Source organism: Leucoraja erinacea, chromosome 5 (genome assembly GCF_028641065.1).
Source record: "Leucoraja erinacea ecotype New England chromosome 5, Leri_hhj_1, whole genome shotgun sequence".
NCBI classification, from domain to species: Eukaryota; Metazoa; Chordata; class Chondrichthyes; order Rajiformes; family Rajidae; genus Leucoraja; species Leucoraja erinaceus.
The window spans coordinates 24,425,095-24,438,356 of record NC_073381.1 but is presented as its reverse complement, the minus strand read 5'-3'; the positions used below and the strand labels follow the sequence as shown (position 1 = coordinate 24,438,356).

Genomic DNA, 13,262 nt, shown 5'->3' with positions numbered 1-13,262 from the left:
ACCGCCTTCCACAGACTTAACACTCTCTGTGTGAAAAAGTTTTTTCGCATCTCCATTCTAAATAGCTTACCCCTTATTCTTAAACTGTGGCCCCTGGTTCTGGACTCCCCTAACATCGGGAACATGTTTCCTGCCTCTAGCGTGTCCAAACCCTTATAAATCTTTTATGTTTCAATAAGATCCACTCTCATCCTAAATTCCAGAGTATACAAGCCCAGCCACTCCATTCTATCAATATATGACAGTCCCACCATCCAGGGAATTAACCTTGTGAACCTACGCTGCACTCGCTCAACTTCAAGAATGTTCCTCAAATTGAGAGACCAAAACTGCACACAATACTCCAGGTGTGGTCCTACTAGGCCCTGTACAACTGCAGAAGGACGTCTTTGCACCTATACTCAACTCCTCTTGTTATGTAGACCAACATGCCATTTGCCTTTCTTCACAGCCTGCTGTACCTGCATGCTTACTTTCATTGACTGATGAACAAGGACCCCAGATCCCGTTGTACTTCCCCTTTCCTAATTTGAATTTATTTAGATAAAAATCTGCTTGTTTTTACCACCAAAGTGGATAACCTCACATTTATTCACATTGAACTGCATCTGTCCACTCACCATGATCACACTGAATGGTGGTGCTGGCTCGAAGGGCCGAATGGCCTACTCCTGCACCTATTGACTATTGTCTACATAGACTGTCCAAATCAAGGCCGTTCAAGACTGGTCTCATCAAGGTTTATGATTTGATAAACCAAATCTGTAAAACAGTGATTTCTTTCCCCCTAAAAATTAAGGCCAAATCCAAAAGGCCTAATGAGGGACCATTCTGAGCTAGCTTCTGTATGTTGGCACCTTCAGTCCTTCCTACCTGCATTAAGAGGATGAGCTGTGGCGGGCTGGATGAAACTGGCATCCTATCTCTGCAGCAACATCAGGATGCTCTGGGAGTACTCGAGAAAGTCTATGTAACACAGAGAGTGGTGAATCTCTGGAACTCTCTGCCACAGAGGGTAGTTGAGGCCAGTTCATTGGCTATATTTAAGAGGGAGTTAGATGTGGCCCTTGTGGCTAAGGGGATCAGGGGGTATGGAGAGAAGGCAGGTACGGGATACTGAGTTGGATGATCAGCCCACAACATAGAAACACAGAAATCACTGATTTCTGTGTTTCTATGTTGTGGGCGATAAGGCCCGTGTACAGACATCCCTCGTTATAACAGACCACAGACGGGAATGGTGTCTGTTATTGCTGATCATCTGCTATTACCAAGTAAGGGATTCACTCCAACCACCTAGCAGTCACTCCATGAAACAACGTGTTGTTTTCAAATACAAAGTTATTTTTAACAGCCAAAATTGTATAGCTGTTACATACTAAAGGCCGTTTATTACATTGTATCGTTGCACAAGTGTCAATCGACACTTCATCATTCCTCTCGCCTTATGACAACTCTTGGTGATGATCATCGTTCTTGCTAATCTCTTCCAGCCCAGCATCTTGCTTATTTTGTAAAAATAAAGGATTCCCCTCCACCAATTGAACTTCTTCCCTGTCCGATAATCAGTCTACAGCTGAATGCATTGAGCATAAATAATAAAAATATCCACCAATATAATATCATAGAAAATTGACTGCCTCTGAGAACTGAAACTGTAGATTATGTTGGTGATAAGTCGATAAATGGGATTTAAAATCACCCTGTCATTTGCATTGAAAACCGCGCAATGATTGCTCTATCTTGCCATTTGCTTCTTTAGCGGTTGATGGAACGAACACACATAGCTACTTTTCCACATTTAGCAAGACCAACCACAAACTACTTTGTGCTCTTATTTATATATAAAATAATGGTTTTGGAGACATCTCCTTGGAGGTGAAGAAGGGTGCAGCGAGTGGACGATAAAGTTGATGACTGAAGAGCAACTGAATCTCTAAAAGTAGCTTGCTCTAGAAGAAAAGGTCAAAAGGGCGGCTGAACTTTGGGAAGCCAGTTCTTTGTTGCTTTAAACGATAGCCCAACAAATTGCAGGGCTTTACCCACAGCAGGAGGTGAACAGCACAGCGGTCGCAAGCTGCTATGATGTATATGCTGCCTCCACGTTTCCCACACATTCCCAGATGCACATCCACTAACGTTACAATTCTAAATCATCTGTCCAAGTCCCAGATCTCCAGTCTATCACGCTGACTGAATTTCATGTTTCATCTTTAAAACAAAAGATTTGATGAACAAAGTTAAGTTGGAGGAACTAGAGGGATGGATATTAAAGGGGAAGAAGAGAATGATTCCATTGGAAACTGAGATTTTGGGAGTAAAAGGTATGATGGAAATAACATCAAGCAAGTTGGAGAAAAGAAGATACTGAATCCGTTCTAGTTTACCCGTTCATCCCAGATGTATTAAAGATGTTATTAATCCTAATCATTCATTCTCACAATCACAATTCAGCCACTCCCTGTCAAGTAAAGTCAAGTTTATTTGCCACATACTCGTACGAGATGTGCAGTGAAATGAAAAGTGGCAATGCTTGCGGATTGTGCAAAAACCCCCCTACAAAACAGAATAGAACAGAATCAGTAATCACATATTTGTGGTGAAAAAAGCCGCAATTTTAAAAAGACACAACATAACAGTAAATTGGTACAGTAATGTATATGTACAGTAATATACGATTTACTGTAAGGTGTAGGGCGACTTGCGTAATTTTGCACATGGGTAAACAATTTGCAATATGTGGTCCTGTTTCATGAATGACCTGTGTTATTGCAACCATGTTTATAGAATCACTTCAGCGTAATCTGAATGGAGAAATCACTGATTACTCCTGAAACCTTTTCTTTGACAACTCTACTTTGAAAGGAAATTTTAAATTGCAGCTGGATTGAGAATCAGGTCAGTTCAGCAATGCCTGGGCTTGCAACGTCGATGAATTTGCACACTTTACAGCTATTAGGTTTAGTGAAGTGTAGTGGGCAGGTTTTGCCATGATCCGAGGGGTTTAATAAAAGTGAGAAGCACTAATTTAGCAACAGGATGATTGCGAGGGCTTTCCGTCCGCTTCAGATATAAAAGCGTTGCCTGGCTTCTGTTTTTGCAGTTTCGGGCGCTGTTGGAGCGAGAACGAGGGAGTTGGTGACGAGCAACTCCCAGCCTAGTTGCTGACACGGATCAAAGTTTTTTTTATTGTCAATTGTGCAAATGCATAGTGAAATTATTTTCTTACAAATACTCCAGTTGAATAATGCCGTACCTGGGCACATCCCCAATTAGCAAGTGTGCAAAAATAGTCTACTGATCCCGTATGCAAGAAACGCCATGCTTTGGCACCATTTTCCAAGTACAGTCTGCGCTCTAGTTGCTAGGAGTGGTGCCTGTCCCCAGGCTGTTGCAGGTCTCCAGCCATCACCTTCCATGGACACATGTGTCGACCTGTGAACCAGCATCCTTTCTTTGCCCATCCACCTTTGCTTCCCGGCGATGCCTCATGCAGCTGACGTTGAAGGGGAAGTAGGCCAGATCCCAGTAGCTCTCCTCCACTACCGGCCTCACTCCTTGTGTCGTATCCATGGTCATCACCAGTTCCAGCTCCTCCCAGTCTCTGGTCTTCAGGTGGTGAGCAGGCAGGGCCCGATTTACCTATAAGCTAGACAAGTTTAAGCTTAGGGCCTCGAGGTCTAGGGGGGCCTCGCAGAGCCGGATTTACCACTAAGCTTCATAGGCTGAAGCCTAGGGCCTTGAAATCTAGGGGGCCTCCGGCCAAGGCAGGACACCTACTGTTCAACTCTGGGTGGGGGCCCCCCCTCTCTATCTCTCTCTCTCCATCTCCCCCCGCTATCCGGGCCGCCGGGCTCCGCTCTCCGCTCGCTCCTTATCCGCCGGCACGGCAGGCTGCCTTTCACATGCGCATTGCTGTGGCCTGCACGTCCTCCCCCCCCCCCTGCACATGCGCACAACCACGGCCAGCACATCATCGGCCGCCCTGCGCATGCGCACTGCAACGGCAACTGGTCGGCGCTGGGCACTTTCTCCCTCGCTTTGAATTGTGGGAGATTTGGCCGCCATGGCTGTCCGGTCGCTGCCTCGCCGCCAGCGCTGAAAACCAATGCGGAGGGGGCCTCACAAGTGGAACAGCTTAGGGCCTCTCTTCATCTAAATCCGGCCCTGTGAGCAGGGGCCAGCTCAGCATGGTGCCCCTTCCAGACCATGCTCTACCTGGTCCCACAAGTAGCGGCTGGCCCCGCGGTATCCTCCTGCAGGCTGCGGTCCCTCAGGTCTTCAGGCGTTCGGCCGAGCCAGGAGTGCAGCCCTCTGGAGGTTCGGCCGTGGGCAACATCTTCCATAAGATGCACCAGTGAACCCTTCTTCACTGCACTGTGTTGTGCGACTCACTTTGTTACACCTGACCAACAACGTTTTCTCAGACCACCAATAGGGCGAGCTCGGTCACTGTGGGATCCCTCCCCTCTCACCACCTGCCTTCATTTTCTGTCGGCCGTCGTTTTGTCCATTCCAGCTCTTCCCCCCCCTTTACCATCGCCCCCTCTACAGTCACTGACACCAGGGGAGAGAGAGGAGGAGGAGGGAGCAGCAGAGTGGACAAAGCGACAGCTGGTGAGAGGGGAAGGAGCCAACGGTGACAGCGCTCGTCCTGTCGGTGGCAGCGACCTGAAGAAAGCGGCATCAGCCAGAGGCTGCAACGCGAACCGCAACATCAACAGCAGCATCAACTAGATGGTGTGGCATCTGGGGAAGAAAGGCTTGCTGGTACAGTCCAACACCATCAGCGCCTAGCTTTAAGATGAAATTACACACAGTGCTGGAGTAACTCAGCAGGCCAGACAGCATCTCTGGAGAACTGATGCGGTCTGGAGAAGGGTCCCGACCCAAAACGTCACCTGTCTATGTTCTCCTGAGGCTGCCAGACCCGGGTTACTCCAGCACTGTCTGCTGTTTCATGTATCTGCCTTTCTTTGTTTCTACATAGTTTTAAGGTGATTTTGATGTGTAAAATGTTACTTATGCAAGGGTTTATGGAATGTGATTCTTGCGGAAGTTGGGGAGTGCTTGTATTCAATGAATTTACAGAACAATGAGTTCAAAGACATGAACTTTAAACAATTCTGTTTTGTTAACGGATCACAAAAGGTACTATGTCAGCTCACTGCCATAGTTTAGCTTATTTAAATTGTTATTTTTGTTCCTTCCTGTTTAGAATGTTTTAATAATTTGTAATCAAATTTTTTTCATCTCTGCTAATATGACTTGCATATTATAACGTTATATCAGTAGTCTGATGTGGTAAATAACTGCAAGTAAGTTTTACTAATCCAGTGTGGAATTTTACTCCCTCTCCTGTACTGGTATTTATAAAAGCACCAGTGAAAGTGGTAGCTAGTTTGCCATCTTACCACCGCTCTTTGTTTTACTTATTTAGGTTTTAAATCTGATGCATGCAGTTGGCCCTCCTTTCATCAGATTTATGATGATCATGATATTGGATTGGACTGCAAATGTTTTTCCCCAAAATATTATGTTTGTTGATTGACCTGATAATAAGTACTAAATTGCTAGAAAAGATGACTGGAGTATGTGAAATACTTGGGTAAAAGGCTGGTAAATGTTGCCTTCAATTAGATTAATATATGGATTGTGATATAGATTGCAATATAAATTAATTAAATCAGATTGTGAACTAGATATATGAATTAATTTGGATGTCCGTACATAGACCTTAAGTTACAGGCAGTGGCGTAGGGTGGGTTTTGAGCGCCCGGGGCAGTTTAAAGTTTTTCGTCTCATTAGCTGGGGTGGGGGCGGGGGCGAGGCGGGGGAGGAGGGGGGGGGGGCGGGGGGCGGGGGGGGGGGGGGGGGGGGGGGCAGAGGCAGCGGCAGCTGGGACAGCGGCAGCGGCGACCAGAACTCTGAGCTGGGGCGGCGGCCTGGCCCGCGCTGTTTTTATACTCACAGCTCCAGGTAACTCCTCCTCGCTCCAACGGCTCCCCAGGCCTCTTAATTTTATTTAAAACATTTATTCAACAATTTTTTTGCGCCCCTAAAAATTTAGCGCCCGGGGCAACCGCCCCACTGCCCCCCCCCACCCCCCCCCCACACCACCGGTTACAGGCAAGAGGAAGGAGGGCAAATGGCTTGTTAGTCTTTTACATTGGTGGGGGCAAGTGATGTTGATAGTTACAATTTAAGAACTAAATGGCTTTGGTTCAAATGGATATGGAGTTGGTGTATAGCTTTGATCGCATTTATTCTTGCCTTCAAATGGATGTATTGAAGGTTGACATCAACTAGGGGGCAACTCCCACAGTATTTTGGGAGACTCGTATCTTACCTGGATCCTTCTGCTTACCATTGATCGTTGACACTCTCCACGGCTGTAGTCATAGAGAGATGAAACTCTGTGGCAAGATCTTCAACCATGCTCTTCTGCCTAGAGTTCAATGTCAAGCTGACTCTCAACTGTCTTGCCACAGAATGCATCCAAGTGTGCACACCAGATCTTTTCCTTCCCTCCCAGTCTGCTGCTTGCTACTGTATCAGGGAGTAACCATGACACTGAATTTACAGTGTAATTATTTTATTTGCACTCATCTCAATGAGGAATAGCTGGCATCTTGGGCACTGAGATTTCCCAAGATTGCTGGCATCCAGTGAATGTATGCAGTCAATCTCTGCATCTGCTTCACCAGACCTGTTTTATGAATGGGGGTTTGCAGAATTTATGTATCTGGGGAATGTTATGCTTCTGGGGAGCAGGCATGATTTCTTTGTCCTAAAGGAGGGAATTCACACTGCTGGATGTTTTCAAGTTCTGGCATTGCCCAAACTGGTAGTTTTTCGGCATCCAAGGGCCAATCTTTATTCCCTGCCTCCTTGCACCATGGCACTCCAACCACAGCAGTTGACCATACAAGCAGTGGGATATAGTGCCAAATGCCATTGGTTTCCTAAGGGTGAGATGACGTTGATCTTATCAGTTCGGGGCAGGTCTAGAGTAGCAATGTTACAAAATTTTGAGATTTAAAAAATCAAGTCTGCAATTTATCCCATAAGATAAAGCATAACAATAAGTTTAATTTGACACCTAATTCACTTTCATATCTCAAGTAATAAAAAAGTTATGGCCATATTCATACTCGGAAATTAGCATCTTGTTCCCTATTGATTTTCTATGGACATAACAACAAAGCTGTGATCGTGGACAGTCAAAAGCCCATAACCTTCTTAAAAATTAAGAGAACTGAATGAAATTTTCAGTTATCATAGACTGAAGCATTCTGAAACAAATATAAAATAATCTTACTTGGATGACCTGAAATTAAAGCATATAATTAGTTAGTTACCCAATTGTAGCTAATTTCAAATTTCAATTACTAGATCTAAACATCTATCCATTTCTTAATAAATGATTAACATTTTTAAATAGCCCAAGTGTCCAAATAATATTCACAAACAATTCACAATAAAACATGATTTTTAAATCTCATTTACATCTATTTATAGGCCAAATGGAAGGAATTTAGTGTTTAATTGCTGTAAATTAAAGTCCATTTTAAATCAGCTTTCTAGTGGATTCTTGTGAACGCGCTGGTTTAGAACGTTCACATTGCGCTGGATTTGTGCCCTCAAGTGCCCAGAAAAATACTGCGGGATATAAAGAGCCCAAAATGAACTACTCGCTATAGAAAACTTTATATACAGGGTTCTTAAGAAGCCCCATTTAATGTAAAAATAAGGTACATACCTTTAATTGTTTGCTTTATAAAACCCTGGGGCTGCGAGAGGTCGCGGGTTGAGAGAGTGATTTTTAAACTACTATAACTATTATACAAGGCCATAAAAAACTAATAATACCTTTTGCGACGGGGTCTTTCAGCGATTTTCCGTTAATGATTTACTAGGCTGAACATTTTCGATTGGAACAGCCTAGTAAAAATCGCGTTTTAAACCCGCCCCCTCTAAACAGCGCCAAACCGCGCACACGGGGTAGGGCAGATGCTCAGCCACGATTCAGGTAGGTTTTGTAACATACCTATCTAGAGTAGACTTCTTTGTGCTTGCTGCACAGTCTATATAACTAGAGCTCTGTGATCAACAGCCTTCAGGAGGAGGACGGCTCAGTAACATCCTTGCTGATGGACATGCTGAGGATCTGCAAATCCTTTTATACGGATTTGTATGACAGAATGGCCACAGACTGCACCACCTCCCAGAACTTCCTGTCCTCTATCACGGAGGTCTTGGGCAACAGAAAGTGGGAGACCAACCACTGACCTTTGAGGAGCTGGCTGACTCCATCCGTTCCTTTGACTCGAGTAAAACCGGAAGCGATGGCTTACCGGCCGAGTTGTATTCGGCTCTGTGGGACTGGGTGGGCCCGTACCTGCTGGAAGTGTACAACGACATGCTTCTAGCTGGCAACATGTCAGGCTAGATGAGGAAGGGCTGCATCACCCTAATCTACAAGCAGAAGGGGGAGATGAATGACATAAAGAATTGGAGACCCATCACATTGTTGAATGTTGATTACACAATCCTGTCTAAGGCCATCGCCAACCGGTTCAAGTCCGTTCTGTGATGGGTGATCCACCCGGACCAAACCTGTGCTGTACCTGGCAGGAAGGCATGTGACAAGAACTGGCTGCATCAGGCGGAGCGTAGATCCAAGGCACGTAGGCACTAAGAGTCACTACCTGCTGAGGTTCTACCTGTCCCCGGTGATTCGAAGGATGGGCCTGGCGTAGATGCCACACAATGTGCCAGTCAGCTGGACATTGCTGCACCATCTGTCGTTCGTGGAAAGGTTCTTCCGGACCAACACCTTTGACCACAAGTCCATCGGGCAGTGGCCAGCACGGAACGTCCTGCAGGCACTGCAGGGAAATGGCTCCATGGATCCTGTGACGTGGTTCCCAGAGCAGACTGCCCAGCTTGTCTGGCAAAATGCCTCATCGCCAAAACTCACCAACAAGCACCAAGACCTGGCTTGGCTGGCGGTGAGGGGAGCCCTCCCAGTCAGATCCTTCCTGCACCGTCGGAACCTCACTACCAGCGCACGCTGCCTTTGAGACGGCTGCTATGGGGAGGAGATGGATTTGCAAAAAAAGAGAGGTCTGCAAGGGTCCCTGTCACGATTTGTTTGAACAGCTCCGTCACAGAGAACTCTTTGATTTACGGACTGTTCCCAGGGATGCATTCAGAGGCTGACATTGAGTGCTGCTGGAAGGTCATGAACTCAGTGAAAGACGCTCTTTGGTCTGCCCGAGCTTTGTTGACCTCCCAGCCGAACGGGATGTCCGTCGGGGAATGTTGCTGACTGGCCCGCTGCAGACTGCAGGAGTACGTGCTGAGGGACGCAATGAAGATGATGCAGCCAACGCCAAGGCTTTATGGGGGTGGACCACAATCTAGGTTCCTTCCACTGCTGGATATGGGGGCAGGGTGTGGTGGAGATGCCCCTCAAAATAAGGGAAGGGATTCCACACCAGTAGGCCACATGAGTGGCAATGGTGGGGGAGAAATTTGAGCAGTGTGAATGTCTGAGCAGTGTATTGAATGTTTGTATAGCCTCTGAAAATGTTGGATTAATTTTTTGTATGGTTCATGTATTGTATATATTTATTACTTGAATAAAGTCTATTTTGAAATTAAAAAAAGAGCAGCAAGGAATTACGAGTCTTAGGGAACAAGGAAGAACCAATGTATAGGCTACTGGAAAGGGACTGGCATTGGTGTTGTGAGTTATAAGGACATGCCTCATCAAGAGGCAGTTTTTGCAAGGAGCTATAAAATAAAATTCCCTTTTGCAAATTCTGCAAACTGCAACTGAAACCAACGTGTAAATGTTTTGCAGAGCCCAAATGACGTATCAATTCCACTTGCTTGCAGTTTTGTAGTCCAACTGTACTGACTGTAACACATGAATATAGCGTCTGACTAGAATGTCTGAAGAAGGGTCTCGACCCGAAACGTCATTCTCTCCTTCTGTCCAGAGATCTGCCTGTCCCACTGAGTTTTTGTGTCTATCTTCGGTTTAAACCAGCATCTGCAGTTCCTTCTTACACATAACATGTGAATTATTCCCTGCTCAAGTTGCTTTAATGCCTTGCTTCATTTCTGTATTTTTGGATAAGCGGCATCTCTAATTTGAATTTAGACATGCATAAAACATATTTATGTTTGAGATCTTGAATTTTCTGCGAGGATCTTGACTTTTATTCCATGCAATTTTAAGCAGCATGCAGGTCACCTTGCCATATCTCATGATATCGTGATAATTAATTCAGTGTTATTCCATTGCACAGGGATTTTCATTTCAAGGCAGACCCCTCTAATGATGGATCTGTAGCATCTCCTGCTGCATAGGACTACCTTCCAGGCAAGTGTCTCGTTGACCAGGCCTATCAAGCTTCCTTCATTGATTTGGAAGTGGTTCCCCTCTTTCCTGCTACCTTCATTTCACAAGTTATAGGAGTTGAATTAGGCCATTCAGCCCATCGAGTCTACTCCGCCAATCGATCATGGCCCAGTGCTGTCAAATGCTCGTTGTATGCTAACCCACTCATTCCTGGAATCTTTCTTGTAAACTGTGGGAAACTTCCTAATTTCCTCAATGGCGAGTGATATGCTTGTTGTTATCGTGAACATTTTGAGCATCTTTAAGGGACAGTTACGTGATTGCACCCCAGCAGTATTGGGAGATGAGCAATAGGGTGAAGCCTCATGGGCAATTGCTTAGTTTCTGGGTGCAAACCACTTTAATATAATTTCAAATTGGATTTGTGTTGATGGAGGAATAGAAACGGGAACCAAATTGGTTGTTAGTGTTCAAACCCAGCCTAGTTTTAGTGCTACAAAAATGGGTGCTACCAATCCTTTAGTCATTTTCCCACAGCTTCAGAACAGAGGGTGATGATCATATGATAGACAAATTGAGAATGGTAGAATATATTCATTCCTAGCACTTATGAATCTTTAGAATTCTTTCTTCTTCATTATCTTCATTAAACTCAGCAATTTTTGGGCACTTGAGAACTCGCAGGACTAGGCAATAAAGGTGAGGACATTGAGTTGATGTAAAAGGCCCTCCTTAATCTTATTGAATGATGGTGCAAACTCAGAGCCATCATTTAAAGTCTTTATCCAGTTGTTTAATTACCATAACAGATTGGAAGTCACTGTCTTAAGTTTTGATTTCAGATCACTTTGAAGCTTGCTGTTTTTGTATAAATTTCCACACGTGTTTAAATGGCTATTAATATATAATCTTTGCGTACCCAACAACAGACAGCATCTGCTTAGATGACCAGAATGCCTGTTCAGTGCTTTGGGTGGCTAGTCACTAATACTACTGATTATTTCTTGTTTCAGCTATTTGTACAAGAATGAAATCCAATCACTTGACAGGCAAGCATTTAAGGGACTTGTCTCTCTAGAACAACTGTAAGTGCCTTTGCTATTCGTGTTCCTTGGCTGTTTTATTATATTTCTAGTATCTGATGCTTGGCTTTTTCTCAGTTTGGCAGTAAAGTTTCTTTGGCTAGTCGTCTGGTCAGTGCTTGCATGCTTTGCATGTCATAAATGTACAATTCAGAACTGAAAGTAAAGTGGGACATGTGGCTAAAGATCCTGTTCGATTGAGTGTGTTCAGCAGTACACATTTTACTTCATCTTGCTGATGAGAAAATATTATCATGCATTGTTAAATGCCTAGTCCTTGTCATAAATAAGATTCTCAGTTGACATCATGTGTTGGAATACACTTTGCATTAGTAACTATTAAAGAAGAAACCAACTTTATATTTTGCAAGCAAGCCTACTAAAATGTTAACAGTTTCAACCAGTCACATTAGATTTTTTGCATATACGCTATACCAGGCAGCATTTATTGGGTTTCTCATGCAATCCCTTATTTATTATACATGGCTGTTGGCATTTTGTTTCTATAAATAACCAAAATAAACTGCACTGTATTCTGAGAAATTGAATTAATCAAGTAACTAAATCATTGTACAATTATTTATTTTTTTGTCTCCCCTTGTAACTTGGTAAAATTGAGACAAAAGCTTGATATTAATGCATGAGATCTATTTTTAATTTAAATATATTTTTATCTGTTTCTTGACGACAATAAGTAATATGTGTATAGCTTTTTTCTTTTCTTTTTGTTTCTTTGTTTAAAAATGTATGTTCACAATTTAACCTAAAGCTCTTCTCAAATGTTTCAAGTGTAACAGTTAAATAATTTGATTATTCTTAAAGAACTAAGTTTGAGAAATACCTATGCTAATTAGTTCCACACACTGCTACCATACTTCATCTAAACCAGGTTAGCAGTTCAGAGTCATTGACTAAAGAAGTATAGATTCAAACACTTAATTAATTTGTTTGGAACACTGGAACATTTTCTCAGGTGAGTTCCAATATACTTTTACTAAATTTTTGTTGTAAATCTTCTTGAATACTGAAAGTTATCGGGGTTGATTTTTGAAGGTTTTAAGATTTTTCTGTATAGATTTATGCTACAATTATCGTGAACAATTGAAAGAAGTAGAACATAGAGCTTAAAACAGTACAATATAAGAATAGGCCCTTTGGCCTACAATATCCATGCCGAACATAATGACAAGATAAACTAAGCTCCTCGGGCAAAATATGATCCATATCTTTCCATTTCCTGAATATCCATGTGTCTATCTAAAAGCCTCTTAAATGCCACTATCTTATCTGCGGCATCCACCACCCTTGGCAGCGAGTATCAGGCATCCACCACTTGCTTTGTGTAAACACAAAAATACCCCATACCTCTTTTTAAACTTTGTTCCTCTCGCCTTAAAGCTTTGCCCTTTAGTCCTTGGCATTTGGGTGGGGGAAGAGAGAGAAGGTCCTCTCATGATTTTATGTACTTCTACATCAGATATCCCTGAACTTCGGGAATTCCAGACAAAACAATCCATGTTTGTCCAACCTTTCTATTTGACTAATACCACCAGGGGTGCCGGGGCGATGGCTGCCCTGCCGACAGTCTGTTCGTTTTTTCATTATTTTTGCTATTTTTTAGTGTGTTCAAGTTTGTTTTAATGTTCTTCGATTTGTTTTATCGGGGGGGGTGGGGGGGGGGATCGGGGTAAACTTTTTTTCAAGTTCTTACCTTGCCGGAAATGTGATTATTTTTCGGATCACATTCTCCGGGCGCTCTGCGGCCTTCCATCGATGGAGCTGGAAGCCTCCACGGACTGACTATG

At 43.7% G+C, this 13,262-nt stretch overlaps 1 protein-coding gene across 1 annotated transcript in view; it reads left to right on the top strand.

Annotated features, from left to right (window-relative positions):
* LOC129696870 (peroxidasin homolog) overlaps window positions 1-13,262 on the top strand; it is a 217,670-nt gene that overhangs the window by 89,867 nt on the left and 114,541 nt on the right. The window contains exon 4 of the mRNA XM_055634944.1: window positions 11,389-11,460. Within this exon, the coding sequence (XP_055490919.1) occupies window positions 11,389-11,460 (72 nt within the window). The remainder of the gene's footprint in view (window positions 1-11,388; window positions 11,461-13,262) is intronic.